The following is a 27,392-nucleotide window of genomic DNA, read 5'->3' on the forward strand; positions in this document are numbered from 1 at the left end:
GTTTTTATTTGATTTTCCATAATTACATATTATTTGATTATGATACATAACTGAGAATCGCTAGAAATTAAATCAGTACAATACAATGTTGGTCGTACAGTATTTCCTTATACTACTGCTGCTCATTTGTAGCACACCACTTACATTTTGCGTAGAAGTTAAAATAATTAGAAATTATTTTAAATTTCAAAGTATATATGTAGTAACTGCGTATGTCTGCAATAGAAAAGGTATTTTTATATTTTATAATTATTTATAAATGTGTACGAGTTATTGGAAAAACCAGGGTTGGATGTAATGAATTTTGCATTTACCTATTGGTATTTTATTTTAGACGGAATGAATTTGAACTCTACCATTGTTCAGAAAGATTGTGGTGGAAAGTAAAATTCATTACATTGTTTTTGTTTCATCAAATACTTTTTTTTTTGTTTTTTGTTGTTAATAGAAATAATTGGTTGCAAGAATGGAAATTTAGAATTTCTCTTTTAAATATTATTTAGGATCCAAGTCTTGTATAAAGTTGTTTTAAAAAATGAATTCCTCGGTTATTTCTCTTTATTTGAAACATAACTTTTTTATTGTCTTTTTCACTACTGTTTGCTTTTTTCAATCTCTCAGGCAGAACTAGATATTGTGAGTCGTTGCTTGCAGATCAGCAACAGAAGTCAAAGGATGTATTGTATTTACAGTTGAGGACAGTCATATTCATACACCAGGTTTTTGTTTCTTTATTTTATTTTTGGTGAGTCAAAGAGAACAAATAACACTCACATATTAAGTAAAATTTTATTTTTCACAATATAACACTTTTTTCAATTCATAAACTGTAAAAATTTAGCCAAAATAGGTAATTGTTTCGAAATAACTCCGTCACCAACGAGACTTTCATATTCATCAACAATAAACATTTCTTGATCATAAAAAAAAAACTCAATATTTTGTTGGGTCGCCTTTTCTCTTAATTACTTCAGATAACCTCCTAGGCATCGACTCAACAAGTTTCTTGGTGGTTTCCAGAGTAATGCTGTACCATTCCTCAATTGCTTTCTCCTTCAGCTGACTAGCATTTTGGATCTGATGATTTTTCAATTTTTTTTTAAACTCTGCCCACAAATGCTCGATTTTATTTAGATCTGATGACTGTGGGGGTATTGCCATCACTTTGGGACAATTATATAATAGCCATTCTCTGGTTTTAACGTCCTTGTGGTTGGGATCATTATCCTGATAGAAAATAAAATTTCTTTCAATTCCCAAATTTTTGACCAATTCTTTTAAATTTTTTCTTAAAATGCCGTTGATAAATTGAATTTTCCCTACCATAGAAGCCGAGAAGCACCTCCAAATCATCACAGATCCACCTGCAAACTGTACTGTCTGTTGAAGATTCTTTACAGAAAGGCTTTCATGTCTTTTCCTCCAAACTTAACTGTTTCCATCGCATTGAAAAATGTTTTATTTACAGATGAAACTAAAATTAACATTTTTAAAGCCAATCGAGCATTTGTGGGCAGAGTTTAAAAAAAATTGAAAAATCATCAGATCCAAAATGCTAGTCAGCTGAAGGAGAAAGCAATTGAAGAATGGTACAGCATTACTCCGGAAACCACCAAGAAACTTGTTGAGTCGATGCCTAGGAGGTTATCTGAAGTAATTAAGAGAAAAGACTACCCAACGAAATATTGAGTTTTTTTTATGATCAAGAAATGTTTATTGTTGCAAATGTATGAATATGAAAGTCTCGTTGGTGACGGAGTTATTTCGAAACAATTACCTATTTTGGCTAAATTTTTAGTTTATGAATTGAAAAAAGTGTTATATTGTGAAAAATAAAATTTTACTTAATATGTGAGTGTTATTTGTTCTCTTTGACTCACCAAAAATAAAATAAAGAAACAAAAACCTGGTGTATGAATATGACTGTCATTAACTGTATATTCTACATTTAAATTCCGTTTAACAGAAATTTAAACTAAAATCTCTTCCTTCACTAAATTGATTTACAGTTTAGAACAGTCTTAAAGACACTTAAATTTTGGAACGATTTGCTACAAAGTTCTCAGCAACAAAGAAGGTCTATTATATTTCTTCCGAAGAGAATGTATTTAACATAAAGTGTTACAAACATCAATTACCTCTTTTAGGTTGTCGTACGTCAAATTGTAACTGCGACAATTGCAGACCTTGCCAGACTCCTAGCAATTTCTTGCCAATCATCTGTTTCCCTATATTTTCCTTTCATTGAGGACTACGGTTTTACCTTATCTTAACGAGGGCGTTCATCTATCCATAAAATTTCATTTTCCTCTTTATTATTCTCTCCTTCATAGTTTTAAAATTTATTTTCTTTCGTTTAATTTATTTTTACTCTTTTTTCTCCTCGTTTGTTTCCACTTCCACTGATAAGTGCCTTTCGCGTCCTCCTAGAAATATGTTTCCAAATTCATATAAGGATTATACTTAACAATAGAATTGTTAAACTTAGAGATTATATTTCATTATCTCTTAAGATGAGAGATTTTTGTACCACTCGGAGGTTTCCTTAAATTTATTTTTAGATATGTTCCAGTTAGTCTATTTTTGGTTACAGTTGTATATTTAATTATAAAAATAAGATATTTTGGAAATATTTTTGTTTATGAATGCGACCCGTAAACTGTTCATAGTTATTGAAAAATCGAACTCTAACTTTGTTTTCAATCTGATTATGTTAAAAGTTTTCTTGTTAATGTTTTTAATTGCGAGGTTTCTGCTGCAGCTGCTACGAATAAACAACACTTATATGTTTTATAGTTTTTATTTTAATTGTACTTTATTACACAAGGTACTATATACACTTGACGCTAACTCCCAGTACACAACAACAACAACGCTGTACAGACGCTACAAGCCGCATTACTGACGCCACAATGCCGCCAACCCACAAAGACAAAATTACCAATGTATTAATTAAACATTATTTAACACACCCCCTAATTTTATCTTTATCTATAACAGGTATGCATTTATTTATGAAACAATTAAGTCTTTAAATTTATTGAATTTTACTCCACCTAAAGGTTTTGTGAAAATGTCTGCGACTTGATCATTCGAACTACAATGTTTTACATTAATTTCACAGTTGTCATATTTTTCTTTTATATAATGGTATCTTACATCTATGTGTTTTGATCTTTTATTTATGTTACCATTCTTTATTATATCAATAGCACTTTTATTATCTATAAATAATGTACAGTTCAAATTTTCACCAGTTAGTTCATTTATGAGTTCTTTTATAAAAATTAACTCTTTACAACATTCGGCACTACTAATATATTCACTTTCCGCACTTGATAATGCCACTATATTTTGCTTTCGCGAGCACCAGCTAACCGGCCCGCCTCCATAGTATATCACGAATCCAGTTGTTGAGCGACGAGTCTCAGGGTCTCCCGCATAGTCGGCGTCTGAGTAAGCTATAAGCTCTTCTTCATTTATTTTTATACCTTACTCGCGGATTTCTCACTTCTTTCTTTCTTTTAGGTGTTAATCCTTTAATTTTTAGCATTTGGTAGGTTGTAGCACTTTTTTCATCTCCTACTGTATCTTCTTCTTCTTCTTTGACTTCTCTGTCACTGGTTTCACTCAGCTGTTCTAGCTCTTTGGCATAAGTTTCTAAAGGTATGTTTTCTGTTTCATCAGCAAGTCTTAATTTCTTCTCCTTTTTCTCTACATTTCTCTCCGATTTTTCCTTCTCAGCAAGTAATTGCAGTAATTTCTTCCGTCTCTCTTTTCTATTTTTCCCAGTGATTTCTCTATCCTTAATAGGCGAATTTCCATTTGGTACAATTATATCACTCTGGATTTTATCCTCACTAACTTGATTATACTGTAATTCACTTTGAATTTTTTTAAGTTTACATTCGAGATTTCTTTTTTCTTCAATCAATTCTAAAATATGATTTTCTAATGGTTTAACATCCGTTTTTAATTCACCTTTTCCTTTCATGTACTTATTAGTTATCAAAGATTCTTCTTCAATCTTTTTTAGCAATTTATCTTTAGACGCTCGTAATTCTACGTACAGTTGTTTTACTTCATCTTCTAAAGAAATTATTTTATTTAAATTAGCTTGCATACCTGTCTCGCAGTCGAACTGAGGTCTTTCATTTTTTAAATTCAATCCATCCACCATTCCACTGAGTTTATTAATACACTCCTGACTTTTATGTCCCAAACGTCTGTGCCATGTTCTGGGATTCACATTCTCAGCAAAGTTCGCTTCTACTCTTTCCTTAATATCCAGATCTACCGAGTATAGGCCACTGGAATTCCGTTTTCCTTGTAACACTATTTCATCATCTTTGAAAACTTCTACACTCTCTTTCTTAAATACTACCACTCCCCCGTTCTGCGTAATTTTATTAACTGATATTAGATTTTTTTCTAGATTAGGTACATAAATAACATTTTTTAGCTCACAAGAAACGGAATTCACATTCCCTTCCTTCACACCTTTTAGTCTTGAATCCTTGTCTGCTAACTGTATCTCCTTTTCTGTCTTCCTCGCGTTTTGTAATATGTTTTCATCATTTGTCATGTGACTCGAAGATCCCGAATCCAATATCCACTTGGAGTTTGATATTTCATTAGCCAGAAAAGATATGTCGTGTTTTTCAGGGTGTTTATTTTTTCTAAAATAGCAGTTCTTCTCTTCATGGTTATTCTTTTTGCATATTTTACAGAATTTACTTTGCCTCTTATTGGGGCAAAACTTAGATATGTGTCCTAGTTTCGAACAATTAAAACATTTTACCGGTGTTGAATAAGATTGATTTGTTTTATTTTTAATCACGCTTTTGAATGCTACTGCAACATCCTCTGAGCATGAGAAACGTTTCTCCTCATTTGCTAGTCTTGTGATTAAATTTGACAGTGTTTTTTCTTCGTTGGGGGTACTCTCCCAGGCACTCCAAAAATGTCTATATTTGCTGTCAAGACTAGTTAAAATTTTTGACATAACCATGCTGTCGTTTATTTCATTATTCAGGGCTTTTAACCGAAAAACCAGGATTTCTAAAATGCTAATATTAGTTGATATATCAACGCTATTATTAAACTTGAAGTTAAAAAATTCTTGCATTAAATCGAATTTTTGTTGCGTTGAATCACGCTCATACACTTCTTTTAGTTTTTTGAACATTTCTTTAGAGTTATTGCAAGTCATAACATGTGTCAGTGGTATTTTGTCTATTGAGAGGATAATAAGTTTTTGCGCTTTTGCGTCCCTCTGAACAAACAAATTATAGTCCTTATGGTCTTGTGGAGGTGACGCTTCCTCCCCAGACACAATGCCATATAACCCATTGGCCTTCAATAAAATTGTTATTTTAAATTTCCAACACTGGAAGTCCTCGGGTTTCTTCAATTTGTCTATCTCCATCACTTCGTTTAATAGATTCATTTTTTACGGATTTTTATTGTAACAACGTGCAACTAACCTTTATATTCCTTTAGTAGTTTTTAAGATGGACAACGGCCTGGGCCCATAACCTGTTAAAAGTTTTCTTGTTAATGTTTTTAATTGCGAGGTTTCTGCTGCAGCTGCTACGAATAAACAACACTTATATGTTTTATAGTTTTTATTTTAATTGTACTTTATTACACAAGGTACTATATACACTTGACGCTAACTCCCAGTACACAACAACAACAACAACAACAACAACGACGCTGTAAAGACGCTACAAGCCGCATTACTGACGCCACAATGCCGCCAACCCACAAAGACAAAATTACCAATGTATTAATTAAACATTATTTAACAGATTATCCCACCATTCTAATAATCACTGAAGCTGCTTGGGTTGAAGGGCTGCAATTATCTGCAGTTTTTATCAACTAAAAAGAAAAATCCAGTGGAAAGTTGCGCTGACCACAATAAATCTGCAGAAACTAAATTTGAATAAAAGGTTAAGTAAGGGTACTTTGGTTTCATCCTGAGATTTGAAGCTACAAAAGAAACATTCATATCCCTAATCAGCTAATTTTTTATTTGATGGATGGATACCCTACATTATACACTGCTTTTTGTGACTGAGCAATGAGTAGCGCAAAACCTGCCTACTAATTGGTGAAAGAACTTTTGAGAAATTAAAATTTCCAATTCAGGTTTTTTGCATAGTTTTAGAAAAAGAAATAAAAATTTGTAAAACTTAACCTTATCACAATCAATATGTACACATATCTTTGAAAATTAGTTGAAACTATTTGTTAATAACTTATTAAATAACTTAACTTATTATAATTGTCTTATAGATGCCTTATTTCTGTTCCAAAACCTAAGTATTGAAAAATTCAGGCTAAAAGTTCACGCAACTAACTGGAATAATAATTTAGATTTTAAAGCTAGACCGTTTCCACAAGGTATTTTCATTGATTTGACTTGTGATGTCAACCAAAAATTTATAATAAATGTAAGTATTAAAATAATATGTATTGATAATGTGTTTAGGTCATCGGATGCTTGAAAATATTAGTTGATTTTACCCCACTTGTGTATTGTGTGACAGAAACATTGTAAGTGGTTGTCAAATTCTCTGCACCTCTGAAATCTAAAACATGTCAGAAATATTGCGTGTAATGAAGGATGAAGTCAATGATAAAATAAGTCATATGCTATTTAAACAAATGCTTTGCTAGGAATATAAACCAATGAGCACCGGTTTCAAGTGGTTCGCTTGGCTGGGCAACGAGAGTTTCAACTGTCTGGGTGGCTCATTCATCGGTGCAGACACTGATATGGTAGTGGCAACTGAAGCTGGAATGCTGTATGAAGCGTATAGAATATCTCTAGCGCATCCAGCTACTGTCAATTTAATTGGCAACTGGACATCTTCAGGAGAATTTACTATAGGTCCTAGACCGTTCAGAGATCTGTCAGGGGCCACTCTAAGAGGTGCTGTGTTTGTAAGTTATTATTACTACGATACAAAATAAATATCAATTTGAGGTAAGAGTATGAGCTTTTAATTCAAATGTTGCCACTAAAATAACTTCCTCAAAATTCATTGAGTATATTTTCCAAGAAAAAATTACGAGTAATTTCCTTGAGTCTGCAGTTATAAGTTAAATATTTTACTACAACAGATATTCTTGTAAATCAAGGATCCATTGTAACTGGGTAGTATCCTCTAAAAAATGCTTTACCAATTTTTCTTATTTGCTATCCTAGCTCGTAACTTCAGTACTTATCATTATAATGTTACACAAAGTTTCCAAATCTATTGATATGGATACCTTCACCAAATTGAATTCAAGGAAAGTGAAACTTAGAAGGACATTTTTTCTATTCTATCATGAAGTAATGTATGATCAATTTAGATATATTATTGAGGACTGAAAATCGACTAAAGTGACTAATCGTATAAAACTTAAACTTCATCATATTTTTTGAAGTAGATGTTGACAATCACTGATTGATTGATTTCTTCAATTAAAATCAACCACCATAAAACTTTGCTAAACTTCATTTCTCGGAATTTCATCATGTTCATTACTGTTCATTTCAAAACATCTTTACCTTAAGTTTCAAGTGTTTTGGTTGAGTACCCTATAATTTTTTCTATTTTACCATGCTTCTTTAATCTGATAAGTCAGAATATTTATAATTATGTGCAGAACGAAAGGAAAAAAGATTATTGCCAATTAGTCTTCTTTTTTGTGCCAAGCTTCCTTGTACTTATATACTAGATATAGGTACTAACTTATAAACCAAAAAGAAATATTTAATTATTGATTTTTACAGTTTTACCACCTGAAAGTAGATAAAACCAACTATTCAGATGTAATATTGAATAAAATGATTGAACCAGATTTGGACGTTTTCCAGCGATTTCATTACGCCCTGGAAGAAGATCTTCGTTTCATTTATAAATATAAGTAAATTTCTTTTTTACATTCTGCAATATTTAGAAAACATAGTTCTACTTTTAATTATACTACTATTATAATGTAGTATCAGTGAAGGTTTATTTGATCCATTAGGGCATATTTAATACATGTGAAGTTCGTTAACACCGGCAGATTCGTAATCATACTAACCCGGTTCTTAGTTCAACAGTAGATCTTCTCCTTTATGTTGGCGTAAGCTTTCTGACCCACCATCATAGACTCTAACTCTGCTAGTAGCCAAATTTAATGTTGATTGTTGCCGTACAGTAATCTCTGGGTTTGTACAGAGTACTGGGTGTGGTGAATTTAAGTATGTTCGACAGGTAATGGATTCATCATCCCAGGCGTTTGCGAATATATAACCTAATTTGTAGGTATGTGCAGTCAAAATACTGTTGTCAATTAGTGAGGTGATACTAACTTTTAAAGAAAATTATGGAGGTTATAAAAGTAATTTAGTGCAATCAATTTTAATTCTAAAGCAATAACTTTTCATCACTTACATTTCTAATTGACTGTATGAAATTAGTGGTCATTTTTCACTTCAAATAACCAGTTTTGTTTCCTTTTATGCTCAAGGGCCATTGATATTTTGTTATTTGATTGAATAGACTAAAATCTGGGTTACCGATACTCCACTTTTAAACAGCGAAAAATTATTATGCTTTCACAAAAGAAATTTGCGATAAACCGAAAAAATATGGGCTTAGGCCAGATCTAAGTTGTTACAGAGTAGGTTTTAAAGTTCAATGATAAAAAGTATTTTTTTTTTTTTTTCAAGTCTTCATGGCCAAGCGTTATCTTGCTGGGTAAAAACCTGGTTTGCGATTGCCAAAGCTGGATAACGTTGGGCCATTAGTGTATTTTCAATCTAGCTGTTGGTAGTGAAAATCGAAAAAAATTCATGGAAAGTACATCGGAAATGAATTAGTGCTGAATTAATAGGATTAAGTTTCAAAAAAATACACATTTTATATTTTTTCTCCATTTTCCCTCTGCCATATAAATATTTCCATGTTTCCTGTAGTTTATATAGTGCCTTTCAGGATGTTCTTCACTTCTTTTTTGCTTCTAGTCTTCTCGCACAGCTTCACTAACTCCAATCGTCTATCCTGGAGACCTATCTTAATCTAAAATAAAAATAAAATAACATAAGTGAACTGGTGAAATTATTAATCGAGATTAACTTAATGTCCATTTCCGTAAATTCCAAATAAATAAAGTCTTTGAATTTTCGAAGTGAATGTTTGTTTCCCTCTACCAATATTATCAACATTATTACTGCATAATATAATTCCAACATAAAAACTGTATCAAATTATGAAACCTAGATTTACGAAAAGCTTGCTAACTTTATATTATAATAGTTTGCAGCCTGTGTTCACCAATGCTACCGGTATTCACTTACCAAATGGAAAATTTACTGGAGAAATAGGTGATATTGCCTACAACAAATCGGATATTGGATTGAGTCCAGTCCGATATTTAGCCATGAGGGCTAAATACCTCAGCTATTTACCAGATTTACAAGTTTTTAGGTTAGTGAAAATGCTAAGAATTAAGTATTGCAAGAACGAATCTCTGAAATATGTAAAAATTATTATATCTTTTTTCTTTTATTTTAGAATAATATTTGGATTTATGAATCCTAAAACAGTTGGGACTTATAAGGCCTTGCTATTACCACTCAGCGAAGGAGTTTGGGCTACATTGGCTGGCATAACTGTAGCCACTGTTCTTTGCTACCATTTTATCCAGCGATATTCTATGAATAGGCGAGATGATTATGATATTAGCGCTGGCGTCGTGTATGCAATCGGTTTGGTGGCACAGCAAGGTAAATTTACTATCTTCATTAGAAGTTATTGTTTTGATTAGTATATAAGTGTTTTTCTGAATTATAATATCATCAATTGCATCACATTACTTGAAATGTATACATATGTATATATGTAACCTTTCACAAACCACCCGCGCAGGTTAATTTAACGCAATGAAACCTTCATGCACTGGGTGCTAGTAGGAGTAGCTAACAGATAGCATACCAGACATAAGTATCTCCGCTTCTTAATGTTTAATATGGCTACTATACTAATTTAAATGGAGATGATTATGATATTGGCGCTGGTGTCGTTTATGCAGTCGGTTTGGTAGCACACCAAGGTAAGTTTAATGCAGTTAGGCTGTGGGCACCAAAGAAACATTTCAAAGTGTATTTTCTATCTACTTCTTCATGGCACGACCAAGATCTCATCCACAGTTAACAAGTTTTATCCATAATTCTCGGTTTCTAAAAAAGTTTATCTGAATAAATCCAAAAACATGATCAGTTTGTTGTAGTTTATTTTGTTGGTGTTGGTAATTCATGTTTTAGTCAACATTTGCTAACTTCTTTTCTACATAGATATTAAAATGCTAAAATGGATATTAACCTTTCACTTTTTTGACAGAATTTTGTAAATCATTTCATTTCTTACCTGTTGACTTCTAATTGTTCCAATATACTAAAAATTATATTTATTATTTGCGATCTCCAACATTTCTTCTACAGTTTCTTGCAGAGCGTTCCTACTACTACTATCGGCGCTACAGTCCATTACTGGGCCTTGGCCTCCTCAATCCGCTTCCGCAGTCCTCCTTATCCATTGTATCCATTGCAGCAACCTTCCAATTCCTCACTCCTAGTAGGTCTCTGTCTTCCACGTCTACCCCATCATTCCATCTTAATTTAGGTCTGCCCACTCTCCTGACTCTGTGTACATCTTCTTGCAGAAGCTATCTGGGTGTTTCCAACTCAGACCTTCCTGGCCACATGGCCCGTCCATCTGAGCCTGTAAGCCTAATTACCTTTAGGATGTCTGCTTCCTGTAATAGATGCTGCAGTTCCCGATTCTTTCTTTCTCTAAATCGCGCCCTCTTTAATTGCAGCATCCTTTCATATATTTTTGAAATTAACCAAGCTTCGGAGCCATAAGTTAATACAGGACGGATCAGGGTCTTATAGAGAAGCACTTTTGTATTTTTTGATATTAGATTACTTCTCATATGCTTATTCAGTCCATAATAGCACCTATTGGCCAACATACTCTTTCTTTTTATTTCTAGGGATACATCGTTATCCCTAGAGATTAAGGTTCCGAGGTATATGAATGAATCAACTGCAGAGCGTTCCTGATGGTTACCAATCTGATATCGATTTTTCTCGGAATCTTCTCATTATTTTTTTCCCACGGAATTAGCTTCCCTCTTTACACACATCTTCAGATAACTAATGCTATTAAAGCGCGATTGGAATATGCCTTCTTCTGGTAAATCCATTATTGTCTATCAGAGTGTAGGCAAGCTTAAATGTTTGCAAGTTTTAAGTCCAAGTTTGTAACATTTATTGTTAAACATCATTTGTGAAAAATAGGGACGTGACAATTTTTCTCAACAATTCTTCACCAATTTTTTACTTTTTACTTTTATATATTTAAAAATTTTGTATAATAACTTTTTTTTTTAGGATGAAATGATAGATTTTGTTAATAAGTTCATGTTCTTAAACTTTCTGTCAGCAGCGAACTGTTCTAACAAACATTAATTTGAATTAATCAATAAAATTTATGTAATCAATCTGCTAGGCTGCTAGTGATTGAAGTTACGAGTAATAAAATCTTTTGTTATTGCAGGACTAGTCGGCCATTCAGTCACATTAATTTGAATTAATCAATAAAATTTATGTAATCTATCTGCTAGGCTGCTAGTGATTGAAGTTACGAGTAATAAAATATTTTGTTATTGCAGGATTAGTCGGCCATTCAGTCACAATTTCCTTCAGAATAATGAGCGTTCTGTCATTGCTTCTTGCCCTGCTTCTTTCCAATTACTATAACGCATCAATTATGTATGGTTTATTGTCTGAAGCGCCAACTAAAATCAAAACTCTTGACCAACTAATAGATAGCCATCTTGACCTAGGACTTATAAATCTGCCATATCTAACTTTAAAGGAGGTAAGCAGTTAGTGAATGTAATATTTATTGGATAAAATCTACTTTTAATTTAAAATAAAAGTAATGAAGAGAAAGATTGTTGATTCTGAATCAAATATAGTATTGATCTTATTTACAGAAAGTAACTAAATTCTGGGCGCTTTTTCTCCTACAGTTCCAAAATGGTTTTGTTTACATACCTATCAAGCTCACTCTTCCAATTATAGGACATAATATAATATAATATAATATATTTTATTTGCCTAAAGAAAAATACATCTTGTGGCAAGGAGACTGTCCTGCACATGTACAACTTTTTACAAAAATTAAGTAATCTTAAATTAAAAATTAAAACCATTACATCCTGAATTACACGAAAATAATTAAAATGCTGAATAATGATATAAAAAAAAAGTAAAAAGAACAACTACTTAGATACAGCCTACTCTGATAAAATAAACTAGAAATTTTGAATAACTGAAATTAACACTGACGAAGAACATTTAGTTGACTCCTAATTTATTGAATATATACATATACAAAGGGCACAGATTTGCACCTATTCTAGTTTTAGCTGGAGTGCTTGAATAGTGTAAAGAAAAATATTATTTATTTTTTCGCTAGAGCTTACAACCACAAAATTATAAGACATAATATGCTTTAACTTGAATCTAATCAAGATTCAAGATCTTAATTTGTGAGCCCATGAAACCAGAAACTAATCAAGGGCACAAACTGCGAATATCCCGTTATATCTTCCACCATATTTTAAACTTTCTACCACCTAGAGAATGGACTATGAAATGGAAATGGTGGGTATCTGAGGGCTAAAAGTCTTGCTTGACGTCATGCTTGGAATGTGAAATGTTTAAAATAAAATCTTCGTTCACTAAGGTGCTTTTACAGAGCCTAGCATAGTCCAGGACAAAAGAATTCTCTCTCTATTCTTCGATTAGCCGGGCCAAATTTTGTTCTGCCTGTGTAATTCCGTTCAAAAAATAAGACTATCAAGATCTACCTCAAAATGAATGGCACATTCATATAGCAGATGTGCATCATTACTATTAATCGCATCCCTCTACGGCGGAGAGAGAAGGTACCGCTGGTTGGCCTGATCTAATTAATTGATTTTTCAAAATGAATATAGTTTTTATCGCAAGTACTTTATTCATTTAATGAAATGAAAACCACTTGGATTTGAAGAAGAATTCGTAAAGATCTATAGGATTTAAAAGAAAAAAAAAATTAATATTTCCGAGCCTGAAAAGAAGTTTTGTCTAGGGCATCCTCAGTCTTCCGATTCAGGACATGTGAAAATACTAGTAACTCGTAGTAACTATTTTCTTGCAACTGTATCCAAAAGCACACTAAACCAGTGCTTCCCAACCTTTTTCTGGTCATGACACATTAGTCAGATACCAAACAGTAAACGGCACACTGGAACTGAAATGCTCCCATTTCATTTTAAAATGACGTATTATGCTCAACTAGTGCTGTAATAACAACACTATTACAATCCTACAAAAATACAAGTTTTCGTATTAATAACAAACCCAATCATTCACCCGTCTAAACCGTTCTCTGTCAATACAATTAACTACATGTATACAGTAGCAATGAATCTTATGACAAAGAAATTCTTTATTTTAATTATTGATTAAAGAAGTGCCCATTATTGATGTAAAGAAGTGCCTGTAATCCATGTAAAATTGTAAATCCGTAACTAAAAGAAAGTGATTAAAAGCCCCTCTAAATGAGATTAAAGTTACAAAAACTAAACAGTCAATAAAGAAGAACGAAAGCTATGTGACATATTTTACTAATTTATAGTTAACAGTTACTAGTCAAGTGACCAACAGTGTGTTAAATTCGACGGCTGGCTTTGCAAGGACTGTGAAAGCGTTTCAATTTGAGCGTTACCCTCAGTTGACAAGCACACTCTAAGTCGTAACATCCTCTGTGTTTCGTTTTGATTAGTGTCATTGCTGAGAATGCCTTCTCACACAGGTAAGTAGTGCCGAAAGGAAGCAGTATTCCGACTGCCTTACTACCTATCAATGGGTATTATTTTTAATAATCCAGAACTCTACTAAATTCATTTTCAGAAACTCCAATCGCAGTGTACTGTCAGCTGCAACGTCAGCTGTTCCTTTTCCATTAATTGTAGGGCAGACATATCAACTTGGATATGAAATGGGTTTCTGACGCCATTATATTTTTTTTTTTATATTTTGCCACGGCACACTTCTACCGTAGCCGTGGCACAGTTGTGTGCCGCGGCGCATAGGTTGGGAAGCACTGCTCTAAACGAAGGAACAACCTCTCAACTATATAACTCTTTCAACAACCGCCGGCTGCAGAAGTATCTTCCTTTAAAGGATACTCCCTAATCCTGGATAAACCTTTACAATAAACGTTGAAATTCTTCAATAGTACGAGATTCTAAAGGTTAAAGAAAATCGATAAGACGAAAGGAACGGTTAAATAAATTCCATTAGTTTAGTGCAAAGTGTTGAAAAATTTTGACCGCTAATTCTATCAGGGTTAAATGGGTGCTAATCGATATGTACAGTTTGAATCACGAGTATTTTTATTCATTAAGTTCAGCTACTTTCAACACCACTGTCGCAGGATAATTCATAGTGGCAACGCGTTATCGGAAATTTGACAGGATGTCCACAAGAAAATAATAAGAGACCTTTTTTAAAAACAATTAAGCATTAAAATAAGAAAGCGCTGAGTTTTTTCACTCTTCCGAGAATGTTATCTGAAAATTATCTATATTTATTTGATTTATTTAGTATTTCATTTATATTGCAAGTAATTTACGCTTTCTATAAACAGAATAAGGATATATACCTTTCGAAGAAATTACAAAAGAAAATTTATAATACCAAAAATTCAGTTCTTGACCTACAACCTGGTCTTCAAAGAGTTCGAACGTCAAGTTTTGCTTTTGCCGTTGAAGATGGACTTTTCAGAATAGAAGCAAATAATATGTTCACAAATCGTGAAAAATGTGATCTTAAAGAATTGGAATTGACCAGATTTCCAATATCACTAGCATTACAAAAAAATAGTTCATATGTTGAGTTGTTTACCAGAGGGTATGTTTTATAATTTTTTTTTTTTACTTTCTTATATTTTGTACTTAAAACTAATACAAACATCTGTTTGGATTTAGACTACTTTGGATAAGAGAAACTGGTATCAGCAAGAGGCTGACTGATCACTGGTATCCAAAACCTGCATTCTGTCTGGCAACTACAGAATTCGTTCATGTCCCTCTAGAAGCAGTGGCAGTAGCGTTGCTAATTTTTATTGCAGGAGTATCATTATCAATATTTATTTTACTTGGCGAACTTATATTAATAAAACCTCAACAGAACAATAAAGTTAGTGATGTGGTAATAGTAAACTGATTAATCATTTAAATAAAAACTCAGTTGATAACAGGTAGAAAAGAATATTTATTTAGAGCTTATATACTGGTGTAGCATATAAATAAATTATACAAAGCAGGTTTCGTTTATAACCAAAACTCTTTTAAATCTCTAACTTGATCAAAAATGGTGAGCATAACCATTTTAAGGAAAAATATGTTAGCTGTGTAGCTGTGTTGTTGCTTGCAAAGTAGTAAAAAACTATTTTCTGTATAAAAACTAATTTCTTCGAACATGGAAGTGGTTAAAACATAGTACATTGAGCTCTGTGGATCATAATGTAATTCGAAATAGTACATTGAAGGAACTCAGCCAATCTTCAAAACGGATATTTCTGTTTTAAACAGAAAGTTTTTGTGATAGTAAAATACGTTCTGCACCTGGTAGAAAGATTTTAGAATAAAGGGATTCCGAAGAAGAGGAAACAGTCGAAATTAAGATGGCAAAATTTTGAATGTATTCTTGAATATTAAATAATAAATCAAAAGCAATATTTTAAGACACGAAGAAGTTGAAAAATTTTTTAAAATCATATTAAATTAGCTGTTATACTCTTAGTTTTAAATATTCTTAATTAAATGGATAGAAGGAGAAGTTAATGATATGACTTTTAATTGAAATTAAAGCATCAAAATTTGAGAATCTCCAGCCGACATCCAGTATAACCTAAAAGAAAATTGGGAAACTTCCTCCCAAAAATCTAATTCCCTGAACAGCTGTACTTTATCAGTTTAATAGTAAGTTTTATTTTTAGGTAATTGCTGTTAATAGAAACATGATGGTTCTCTAAATAAATCCATTCCCCATTTCGTGGACTTGACCAATGATAAGAACGGATACATAAAGGGGTAGAGGAATCTTGAGCTCTCAAATGGATTCAAACTGTCATTAAGTTTGAGTAGATACTTTATTTAAAAAATAGGGTTAAAGGTAGACGATAAGACTCGCGCTAAAACTGGTTATAAAACTTCAAAACTCATTGCCAGCCCTAATCTTCCACGATTTGCAATTCCAAAAGCCTAAAAGACTCAATTTTCATTAAATTCTTTAGTATTTCCACAACCGAATAATCTCCTATCTCGAAATTCTCTCTGCAAGTTCTTTCAAGAAGTTTCTTCATTTACCTCTATAACTTACGGTGCATTTCTTTATAAATGCATTTCTTACTGAACTTTTAAATCATGTTCCCATTCTCATTATTACATCGCCTAAAATTGTAGTCTTAATACCCATATTATTGCGCTTTTTCCCTAAGTAAATGTTAAAGAGATTAATAAATGTATTCAAAACCGTCCATTTGTTCACTTAAATACATTTAATCAAAGTTAATACCAACATTTAACTAATGAGTGAGAAAAATATAAAGCCTAGTTCACGCTGGTTTTAGCTACCAGGTTGGCAAATGGAAACTTAGAGCATTCTATCTAAACATCATATTATCCGAGCAGAGGGAACCTTACAGTGCAAAGCTAGATGTACTCGTGGTACTGTGTTCGATTCTTAACCTTGGATTTTATTTAATAATAGAAAAAGAAATTTAATAGCAAAATATGTTTGTTATCCGTGTTGTCCATCACTCCTGAACGGCAGTTGGACGTAATATTTAATAAAAATGGATGTTAAAATTAGTTAGTATAGGCTTATGGTAGGTATAATACGACACAGTACATTAAAAAACACGTTATTATATATATCAATCACTATTCTAACATATTTGAACAATACAACATGGCAACACACAAGCGTCTCTTTCATATCTATATGCATATTACTTGTTACCAACCCAACTAATTCCCGCCAAATAATAACCCAATAATTAACATTGCATACTTCGATACTTAACAATATTCGCCTAATAATAGGCAATACTTACTTTAAATTAGCATTTAATATCTAATTTGATGTGGATCTTTACCTGCTCGGAGGATAGATGAACACAATAAACTGTAGAGAGGCCAAGTAATTATTTTCAGGAACAAAATTTTTTATAAATATTGCCTTTGTTTTCAGTTTATTATAAAACAGTTTCCAGTAAATATAATATTTCTAGTTTCTTGACGAATTATTGCCATAAATTATTATTTCTAAAAAAAAGAACAGGTGACACATAACGTGGGAAAAATATTCACATTAATTATTCTTCAACTAATAACATTAATTTTAAAAAAAATTATGGCGCTGCACCTCTTTTTTAAAAGAAACATTAGAATCTAAAGTCTTAGATGTACAACTTATCAGAGATTGCCTGGAAGAAGATCAGCTGACATGGTAGTCATGGTTTTGATTTGAAGTTATGCTGAACAGCCAGCGTTTGCAGTAAGTTTGTGAGAAGAGTTGGCAGAGTAGATAATATTTGGGGGCATGGTAGTCATGCATTGAATCATTTATTAGGGTGCGTTTCTCGCTTCCATTTCTCATTCGGCTTGACTTATTTAAAACAATTAAATTAAATAAATAGAAATAAGCAGAGACTCGAGAGTGCAGTCGAGGCTTCATCATCTGTTTCATTCAATGCTGCAAGAATGATATCTGTAGTCATGTTGATATGCCTTCAAATGGAGCAAAACACAGTAATTTACATGGAGCAGTTAGGTAGAATATTTAACGGCGAACGTAGATCTATGTTGGATGTTCCTGTCGGCCTTAATGATTGATTGTAACCTGCCGACCTTACTACCATCCAACTGGATTTGATTGTACGATTCCGTACAGATTTCTTAACAGGTGATAAATTTTGTAAGTAGAGGCATTCGTTGATATGAGGAGGAAGGAAGTAATGACTCATAAAGAATAAAAGCTTAAAAGAACCAGACTGAACTATTAACCACAACTTAAGCTATTGTTTGGATGGAGTATAAATCAACTTTTGGAGAAAATTATAATGATGAACTGTAAGATGACTACGGACTGTTAATTATTATGGCCTCTGATTTAATAATAATATCGCTATTCAATTGAAATATCAAGATGAGAGAGTGTAGACTCAATAAATGAACACACTATTTCATTATAAACCCACGTGGATATTGTTGGTAATGATATCGCTAACCTAATCGCAAAAGAAAAAAAACAGTTTTAAAAAATACTTGGCGATTATTTATAAAACGAGCTACAAAACGTCATTAAAGCAGCAAAGAAGTCTGGAAGCAAATCTAGAGTGTGGGTGGGCTGCTTTAATGAGGGCCAGAGTCATACGAAATATGATCAAATCATTTAAATGCACTACTACTTTTTGGCCAATCAATATATGTTATTATTTGACTCTAACATTTCCGAATTATGCTCACTTACATATATGTATTCTGAAAAAAAGATGTACAAATCAATAAATGATGAATGGACTACTTACTACAAATCATTTATAATAAATTCGTAATGCCAAAGCATTGTGTATGAACATGATGGCAGTTAATCAATCTTTCAAAACTCAGGGTATTACAATTGTGCACTGAATTTGGATAATGAACAGTAATAAGAAACAATCATAAACTTGAACAAAGTCAGAGTAAGATAAACAAAAAAAGTAATAGAAGTTAAACTTTCCTAATATATGTATTATTACCTACGTTCATGAAAATGATTATCATAAATTACGAATAAAACCGAATATAAAGTGAGAAAATTGCAGACATTTTTCAGAAACATGTCCTTGATGCAGTACTGTACTAAACTATTCTTGCTTGTCTCTTACATATTTGCTTCATTTGGTTTAGAATTTAAATTAATATCAAATTATTTTAAAACCCAACATTTATCAGTGATCACAGCATGTGTCTGCAACAGGAAAGGTTTTTATTTTTACTTTCATTTCATATGTTATCTATTCCCTCTCTTCAAGCCAATCTGTGTAATGCCAAAAAATAGGTCCAATATTTGAATGTAAGAAAAGTGATACCAAATGCCGCACCAAAAATCAAAAGCGGACTGCTGAAGTAAACCAGTGTACAGAGGGAAATACTAAAATCCATATTATTGTCACCTGACTTCTGGAAAAGTCGTAAAGACCCAACTTGAGTCGTGGCTACACTCTCATTTACAGCGAACTTTTAGCCTTCCGTTGATCGGCACTGTTTTCTGTTTGTGAGAGAACCCAACCGGAGATTAAACTACAAGTGAGGTGGCTAAGTCTACGAAAGATCATAAAATAATAAAGTGGTTTAAGCAAAATACCATAAAAATAAAAGATTAATATAATTACACTCACTGGTAGACGTACCATCCACTATATAAATGTTACTATAATTTAAACATATTACAGATGCAATATTTTTAGCGAGGAACCTAAATGCTGAATCGTTTAGATCTAAAGTACACACTCCTCAATCCAATGATAATTTAGAGTTTAAAGCAAGACAGTATGACCAAGGTATTTACATTGATCTAACTTGTGAATACAACCAGAAATTGATGGAAACTGTAAGTTTTTTAAATTAAAAAGTTGTAGAATTATTGCAAAATTTCAAACCATTTTTATGACTACTATTTGTTAGGAATATAATTCAATGAACACCAGTTTCAAATGGTTAGCATGGTTAGGAAAAGCAAGTTTCAACTGTTTGGATGGCTCATTCATCGGTGCAGACACTGATATGGTAGTGGCAACTGAAGCTGGAATGCTGTATGAAGCGTATAGAATATCTCTAGCGCATCCAGCTACTGTCAATTTAATTGGCAACTGGACATCTTCAGGAGAATTTACTATAGGTCCTAGACCGTTCAGAGATCTGTCAGGGGCCACTTTAAGAGGATCTGTTTATGTGAGTACATTTTTATTTTGGAATAGATTAAATCACTTCTTTTTACATCACTTCTATTGTTGGGAGCTTTAAATACTGTTTCGGTTACTTGGTCCCCTGGTCACTCCGGGATTCCGGGTAACGAACTTGCTGATGAAACAGCAAAAGAAGGGGCTGCGATGATAACAATGACTCCTCAGCCCATTATCCCTGTATCCTATCATAAGTTGTAGAACAGAGGTGGAGCAGTGGATTTTGAAGGAACATCGGAAACAGTGGAGATCCCGAGCTGACTGCCGTCAGGCTAAAGAAATCCTTGGCATGTCAAAAACGGCTATAATTGGTTTTAGCAGGTCCCGGATCCGGCCAGTCGGTTCAGGTGTTGAGTGGACATGCGAATTTAGCGTACCATCTTTTCAAATGCGGCCTTATCCAGTCTCGCCAATTTGTGCCGAAGAGACTGTGGTGAGTCCGAAGAGACTGTGCGGCACTTTGTAGAGGTGTGCCCCGTTTATTCTAAAACTAGATTTCTCGTCTCCGGGAGGTTAAATGTCTCTCTACCGGAGATTGTAGCATCTGGTAATCTTAACGAACTTTCTAGGTTTATTCAGTGCACTGGGCGATTGATTTAGTTTATTGTATTGGCATCTGGCAAACTTTAGCCGGATTTGTTGTTTTAAAGCCCCGGGATCTCTGATGAGATGAGGGGTAGACGGGGCATTTTGGATTGGCTGCGTTTCTTTCCCCTTTTTGGTGGAACCGCCCTTCTAATACAATCTACAAATCACTTCTTGATTATGTGACGAGTCAAAATTCTGTGACTTTAAAAGATTTTTTAAGATAGAGCCTAACTTTGCATTCGCTAATGGCGTTGTGTCTTATATTAATATTTATGTGTTCCGAGAAGCGTTTTTTGGCTAGAATGCTTCTGTAACGCTAAGATTTTTGAAACGTAAAAATGTTTTAAATTAATCTCTTCCAAAAAGATCCTTTCAAAAAGAAGAAAAAGAAAATTCTGCGAATGAATATATTTTAATGTAATAATTTTCTTTAAAAAAAAATCTTATTATATTTTGACGACTGAAAACACCACTTTCTCAGATAAATTGAAGTAACGTTCTACTTTAACAGCTCTTACCATTTTAAAATAAATTTTCTCAGAAATATGTTTGCAAAAATCAAATAGTGATCTGTATTATTTTGATGTTAAATTGGGATAACTCTTTTATTTTGAGGTACCTTCAATTATATATTAACGAGTATATATTAAAACTATTGAATTGTATAAAAATGAACTAAAGACTACATTTTTTTTTTAATTTAAAGTTCTATTGACAGTAAAGACTGCATATTAATTTTACAGGTTTACGAACTCAAAGTGGGTAAAAACAATTTTTCAAATATAATTTTAAATAAAATGATAGAGCCAGATTTGGATATATTCCATCGTTATAATTTTGCTCTAGAAGAAGAGCTTCGTTTCATCTACAAATATAAGTAATTTTTTTTTCTCCTAATTTTTAGTTTAATTCATTGTGTGATTTGTTTTCAATTTTTAAATATTCTATTTTTTGAAAATACTTATTCACAAAATTTTAATACATATATGTTTGCTAGAAATTGATGTCTTAGCTTTTGAGGAAAGGTTGAAAAATCTAGTAAATTTGGAGTACAAGAGGTTATTTTAAGCTACAATTTGAGCCTACTGTATAAGTTTCTTGTCTTTTAAGCAAAATCCAAAGGTGGAAACTGCAGTGAGGGATGTATTTCTTTGAGAATACATTTTACTAAGTTTTTAGAGTTTATTTTTAATTTCAACATGGTTAAGCACATTTAAATTAACCGGAGAAAACATCATGACATTATTATCAGGATTATAGTAAAAATTGTGCCATTTTTTTATTCAGATGAATCATGATTCACAGTGTGTTGTACAATAGATTAAAATCTTTTGAAGTTACTATTATTAAATTTTAGGTAATAGAAAAAAGTCCTTCGTAGCTAATAATTGTGAAAGTAGGAGAGAAATGGAGTTCTCGAATTTCTCATTAGGGCAGCTTTCATGACCGACAATGCATTCTAGAGCCAAAGAAATTTTACTCTCTTATTTTTAAAATATTTCCTAAAATTTCTCAAATTATTTCAAATGCAATGCTCGTATATTCGAATATCTCTTATAACCTATGATTAGTAAAAATATAGGTTTGTTAAAATAGTCACGCAAATGTTTATACTCACAATTATTTCGCGTGAGGTTTCTCACAATGTGATTAGTTGCAGCAAGTATACTTCTGAAAGAATTTGTGAGTTACTAAATAAGTGTCGCCAATTGTTTGCAGCTTACTGCGAGAAAGTTTCCATTTCAATTCTCACAATAGTTTTTTAAATCATGCGCTCTAATTCTTTTAACTGCGATAAAAGATTTGAAAGTGGATTCTAAAAATTACATATGTACTTGAAAGTTTGCAGCCCGTTTTTGCTAACGCAACCGGCCATCTATTACCAAATGGAAGATTCATCGGCATGGTTGGTGATATTGCTGAAAATAGGTCAGACATAGGGTTGAGTTCAGCACAACCCATGGCAACTAGGCAAAATGTGGTCAGATTTTTAACTACGTTACAACAAATGAAGTTAGTAAGAACTAAATAAAGTGAGTTAAAGATGCCAAAGTCTAATAAAAAGGCCATGACCATAATGTATTTGTTTTCTTTCAGAATGATATTTGTAATGATGAATCCAAAAACAGTAGGGACTTACAAAGCCTTGCTATTACCACTCAGCGAAGGAGTTTGGGCCACATTGGCTGGAATAACTGTAGCCACTGTTCTTTGCTACCATTTTATCCAGCGATATTCAATGAATAGGCAAGATGATTATGAAATTAGCGCTGGCGTCGTGTATGCAATCGGTTTGGTGGCACAGCAAGGTAAATTTATTATCTTCATTAGAAGTTATTGTTTTGATTAGTATATAAGTGTTTTTCTGAATTATAATATCATCAATTGCATCACATTACTTGAAATGTATACATATGTATATATGTAACCTTTCACAAACCACCCGCGCAGGTTAATTTAACGCAATGAAACCTTCATGCACTGGGTGCTAGTAGGAGTAGCTAACAGATAACATACCAGAAATAAGTACCTCCGCTTCTTAATGTTTAATATGGCTACTATACAAATTTAAATGGATATCTTCTTTCTTGTGGCCCAGTAGTGCGTTTTCTTGGTTACTTTCTCTAATTTTTTATAGTTTACCCAGATAACTGTTACTGGACTCTTACTCAACTTTAAGTACAACATTTTCTGTTAGTCGATTCTAATGTGGTTGCACCTTTCTTTACTACCATGTTTTGGCAAACTGTTAAAAAAACAGTCACTAAGAGGAAAGATCTTATTTAAATTTATCAGAAATTTGTTTTTCAACTTTATTAAATTTTGATGACTCAAACCCAGAAGATATTGTTCAAGATGTTGAGCGGGTCTTTTTCGAAAATTGATAGAATCATACACCCTAGTATTCTTTGGAGGTTCTACTAACTTTCTAACTCTTGCTATAATGTTCTGCGCAGTTAGTACAAGACCCTGAGATTCAAGAATTGAGATGAAATGCAATTGAATGTTATGTAGAATATTAAAACATAATCACTCCATTGTTTACTAATCATTTTAAACAAATTATTTCCAGGAATTGAGGGCAAAACAGTCACATTTTCTTCCCGATTGATGAGCGTGATGCTTCTGTTTCTTGCTATAATTCTCTCAGCTTGCTATAACGCATCAATCATGAATGGACTACTGACACCAGCTCCCATTAAGATTAAAAATGTTGTACAATTGGTTGACAGCCATTTTGATTTGGGAATGGTAGATCTGCCATATTTAACGATGAAAGATGTAAGTGGGATAGTTGTTTTAATTTAATCAAAATCAATAATTGAAGTACCACTATAAAGTCTATTACTGCAATTAATTGAATCCTAATTAAACCAAAGTAAGTGGATGAAGTACACAAAGAAAAGAATGTGACTTTCTCCACGATATAAGTTACAAGTACTTTTTTGCTACAAATGTTATCCAGCTTCGTTACAATTTTATTATCATTCCATAAATTTACGCACTTCAAAAAAGTAGTAAACATTTTTGGTTTCAACTTTAATGACTATTGAATGATATATAGATGCATATCTTATTACAATTTTGAATGTCACAGTAATATTCTTCATTAAATAGTTTCAAATAATTATGCCAATTATTTATTTCTAGAATTATGAGCTGTACTTTTCTAAGAAGGCGTTGAAAAAGATATTTAGTACTAAGGATTCGATAGTTGACATTCAATCCGGACTTGAAAGAGTAAAAAATTCTAAATTTGCTTTTGCTGCTGAAGATGTACTCATTAGAACGGAAACAAATAGATTATTCAATAATATTGAAAAATGTGATATCAAAGAATTGGAGATTACAAGATTTCCGTTAGCGATGCCAATACAAAAAAATTGCACTTACAGAGAATTGTTTACTAGAGGGTGAGTAGATTAATTGTATTAGATTTATTTTCTAAATTTATCTAATTTAATAAATGATACTGATGTGACAGTTGGTTGAATTTACTGGCATGCATCAAAATATGTGTTCTTTAGATAGAGACAGAGACAGGCGATATATATTTTTTGGTTTTCTGATTTCTAGCACCGCTACAGATTTCTGTTTAACTTAAGAACGCATCTAAGGTGCATTTACAGCTTATTGTAACAATACCTCAATAGAAAAAAACCTATGCCCCACTTTGATCAATGATAAAAACGAGATAAAGATGGGTAAAGAACGCTTAGGATCTAGCTTACTGAGATAATAATAGATGCCAAATAGATTCTGTGTTTTCCCTATAGAATAGCTATAAATTGTGAAAAAAAATAAAATAAATATTAGGGTTAGTGATAGACGATATGCTTACTTACAAATAGGTACTGATTCTATTCCCTAATTGCTAGAATTTTGTAGAACTAGATTGAACTGTTGGTATTTAGATTCTTAAGCGTAAGCTTGCCAATATGGGTACACCCAAAGCTAAAAATAAAATTAAATCAATTCTTTTTATTTACCTAATACTCTCTCCACCTGAAAATTCCACCCCACTGACATTTAAAATTCTGTCCAAAGTTAATTAATATTTTTCTTTATACGTATTAAATCTGTCAACATCAAATTCCCTTTTTATACCGTTCCAAGATATTTGTTCACTGAATATTGTTATGCCTTTAAAACTACAGATTATCTAGATGATCTTCGAATTCATTTTTCTTCAATTACAACTCTTATTTGTAAACAATCTCAATCTATTCGGAGAACTGATTACTAATGAAAGCTAAATTGAGTAAAGAAATTGATTTCAACAATAAACGCTACAAAATAGTTTCTTATTTTCAGGTTGTTATGGATACGAGAAGTTGGACTTAGTAAAAGGTTGAAGGACCACTGGTATCCAGAACCTGCATTTTGTTTGGGCAACCCACAGTTCATAAATGTCACGCTGGAGGCAGTTTCAGTTGCGTTGCTCATTTTTCTATTCGGACTATTATTGTCTATGTTTATTTTTCTTGGTGAAAATGTAGTTATGAAACGTAAAATGAAGCGCAAGGGAATTATAAAAGTAACCAGAATAAAGCAGAAATTTAATTTATAAAAAATCACAAGATACAATGTGAACTAGAATATTGAAATGGCCAACTGTGGTTAGTGGTACAACAACTTATTGTTCAATGTCGCAATTAATTAGAGACACATTAGATGCACATTTGTTGATATAAATGAATATAATTTATTAGTGAAATACGTAATTTGATATGAAAAAGAGCAACAAATTATTGAAGAAGTAAACAACATTTAGGTCGTAACAGAAACTATTTTTAGCAGTTTTTGGTAACTTTAGCTAATACATTTCAAGTGCTGAAGACTTGTTTATTATTGCTATGACAAACACGGTCATTGCACCAATTTTTTTGGAAATAGTAGTTAGCCAATTACCTTGAAATGAGGCAATAAAAAAAAGCTTTGAATCTTTAGCGCGGGCTCTTGTATTGTTAGGTCTGACTTTGCTTAAGGCGCTGGTTAATAGTCACTATGAGAAGAGTATTAAAGGTTTCATCACTATCCAAAGAAAAATTTGGTCTAAAACAAGAATTAGAACAAAAATAATGTACGGATATCTGCAAAGAACGTAAAAATTAAAAAATATGTATATTTAAACAACAAATTTAACGATTAAGGTAAAAAAAAAATTATGACTGTGGCAAGACTAATTTTCCACTGAGCGATTAGAGGCAGCAAAGTTGTTCCAGAGACAGAGTGTTTTCCTAATTTGTAATTTCATGTTGTCACAAGATGTGGGAGCGAGATAGAGATAGGATATTAGGTGAGAATACTTGGAGAGAGAGACAGTAAATCCTCTCCTAATCACGTCTTCTACCCGTGCATCCCATAGTCACGTCTAACAGCTGCCTCAGGAGGGTATACTCTTCTCTGCTCTCTCTTAATTTCCTAACGTCAACTCTAACTTTCTTCCTGTTAACTCATTCTCTCTCGGGAAAACTGTCACACAATATATACGTTGCCTTGTTTTTAATAAAAATTAACCACTTATTCCACTTATAAATAATCCAGTAAATATTTTAACGAATGTTTGATAAAATTCTGTTTTTTATACTGAAAAAAAAAAAAAAAAATTGTTGAAGAAGATGTACCTGAAATAACAGTAGACTTAAAAATGTATTTATAAAATATCCTTAAGCACAGATTTAAAAATATAAAGATATTCATCAAAAATGTGCAATTAAAACTATCTTTAATTATAAGTACAATAATTCCCAAAGAAGGTGACCTAGGTAAATTAAATTTGTCTAACTTTAATTTAATATAAATTCTATATTAGTTTACTGTAGACCAAGAGGCGCTAAATTACCTGAATTATATATCTATTAAATTTATAAGCATGTTTTGTCAATTATGTTGGTCCATTAATCATACATTTATAAAATATCCGTTGCCAAAATTACAGATACTAAATCCTACTGAATCATGTACTTTTTGTAATACCTTTCAACTGGAAAATCTAAATAATATTATGTCGTGCTAAAAAAATATATGTTATCACTGCGTATTTATTATTTATGTTTCTTACAACAATTTGATGAGTTTAACTATCCTTTATTATTTTCATGAAAGAGTTCAAAATAATTTTTTTAAATGGAAAATGCAATGAATTTGAAGGCTTTTAGTTTGAAACAAATAACACTT

The 27,392-nt window shown here is 32.2% G+C and overlaps 1 protein-coding gene across 1 annotated transcript; it reads left to right on the top strand.

Moving 5' to 3' along the window:
- Positions 1 to 27,255, top strand: LOC141457071 (uncharacterized). The gene is made up of 18 exons (XM_074133586.1): positions 1 to 230; positions 6,304 to 6,461; positions 6,688 to 6,954; positions 7,793 to 7,926; positions 9,306 to 9,476; positions 9,564 to 9,775; positions 11,725 to 11,933; positions 14,757 to 15,019; positions 15,097 to 15,329; positions 18,970 to 19,143; positions 19,629 to 19,771; positions 19,846 to 20,112; positions 21,455 to 21,588; positions 22,554 to 22,724; positions 22,809 to 23,020; positions 23,785 to 23,993; positions 24,363 to 24,625; positions 25,527 to 27,255. The coding sequence occupies exons 1-18, from the start codon at positions 86 to 88 to the stop codon at positions 25,780 to 25,782; spliced, it is 3,621 nt and encodes a 1,206-aa protein (XP_073989687.1). The 5' UTR covers positions 1 to 85; the 3' UTR covers positions 25,783 to 27,255.
- The last annotated feature ends 137 nt before the right edge of the window (positions 27,256 to 27,392 follow it).

This window comes from Rhodnius prolixus, unplaced genomic scaffold (assembly GCF_049639745.1).
Source record: "Rhodnius prolixus isolate KJV_2025 unplaced genomic scaffold, Rpr scaffold_10, whole genome shotgun sequence".
Classification (NCBI taxonomy): domain Eukaryota; kingdom Metazoa; phylum Arthropoda; class Insecta; order Hemiptera; family Reduviidae; genus Rhodnius; species Rhodnius prolixus.